This window comes from Solanum stenotomum, unplaced genomic scaffold, assembly GCF_019186545.1.
Source record: "Solanum stenotomum isolate F172 unplaced genomic scaffold, ASM1918654v1 scaffold28290, whole genome shotgun sequence".
NCBI classification, from domain to species: domain Eukaryota; kingdom Viridiplantae; phylum Streptophyta; class Magnoliopsida; order Solanales; family Solanaceae; genus Solanum; species Solanum stenotomum.
The window spans coordinates 1,889-2,859 of NW_026029924.1; the positions used below are offsets into that span (position 1 = coordinate 1,889).

At 45.5% G+C, this 971-nt stretch overlaps 1 protein-coding gene across 1 annotated transcript; it reads right to left on the minus strand.

Moving 5' to 3' along the window:
- Window positions 1-2: 2 nt before the first annotated feature.
- On the minus strand, window positions 3-578 carry LOC125851640 (chlorophyll a-b binding protein 1B, chloroplastic-like; the record flags this gene model as incomplete). The annotated part of the gene is made up of 1 exon (XM_049531409.1): window positions 3-578. A coding segment is annotated over exon 1 (507 nt), but the record flags the coding sequence as incomplete, so codon positions are not given.
- Between the last annotated feature and the right edge of the window lie 393 nt (window positions 579-971).

Consider the following 971-nt stretch of genomic DNA (forward strand, 5'->3'; position numbering starts at 1 on the left):
GCTCCCATCAAGACAACTTGGCAAGCCCAGATGGCCAAGATGCTCTGTGCATGGACCAAGCTTGGGTTGCCCAAGTAGTCAAGTCCACCCTCGCTGAAGATCTGGGATCCGGCCTTGAACCACACAGCCTCACCGAACTTGACACCGTTACGGGACAATAGCTCAGGGAAGACACATCCAAGAGCACCAAGCATAGCCCATCTGCAGTGGATCACCTCTAGTTCACGGTTCTTGGCAAAGGTTTCAGGGTCTGCTGAAAGTCCAGCGGTATCCCACCCGTAGTCACCAGGGAATTCACCGGTCAAGTAGCTTGGGGACTCACCAGAGAATGGGCCCAAGTACTTAACACGGTCAGGGCCATACCATGGGCTGCTAGATGGGGCAGACTTGGCGACAGCCTTTCTCATAGTGATCCTTCCATTTCCAGTGATTTCTGAGGCAGAGGGTGAGAGTTTGACTGCCTGTCCAGCAAAAGAAGGGGAAGAAAGAGCCATCGTAGAAGCTGCCATGGTTTATATCAAGAGGAAAGTAAGTGTTTGATGGTATGAAATATTGTTGAAGTCTGGTGCGATGAGATGAAGTTATAAGGGAAATAAATCACCATATATAGGGAGTAAGTAAGAGGGAAAGAGCCTTAATTATCTATGATATCTATATCTATGATCTCATTGGGTATCAAGATCCAGTGTGTAGCAATTAATGCACTTGGCAATCTCCAATCCTTCCAATTTTCCAAGATGTTTATTACTAAAGGTACCCATCCAATATTGCCCTCCTATGTGTGGCTGTAAGGATTGAACTCTACCCTCTGAGTTGTTGAGCTTACACTACTGATATCTCTTATCATTATCCATTTGAAATTTCTCCAGATTTTATCTATCAGCACTACAGCTCATTCAATGTAGAACTATGTTTTAGACATTTTTATCATACTAGTCCTGGACACGTACGTTGCACGTGTGTCCCATGCT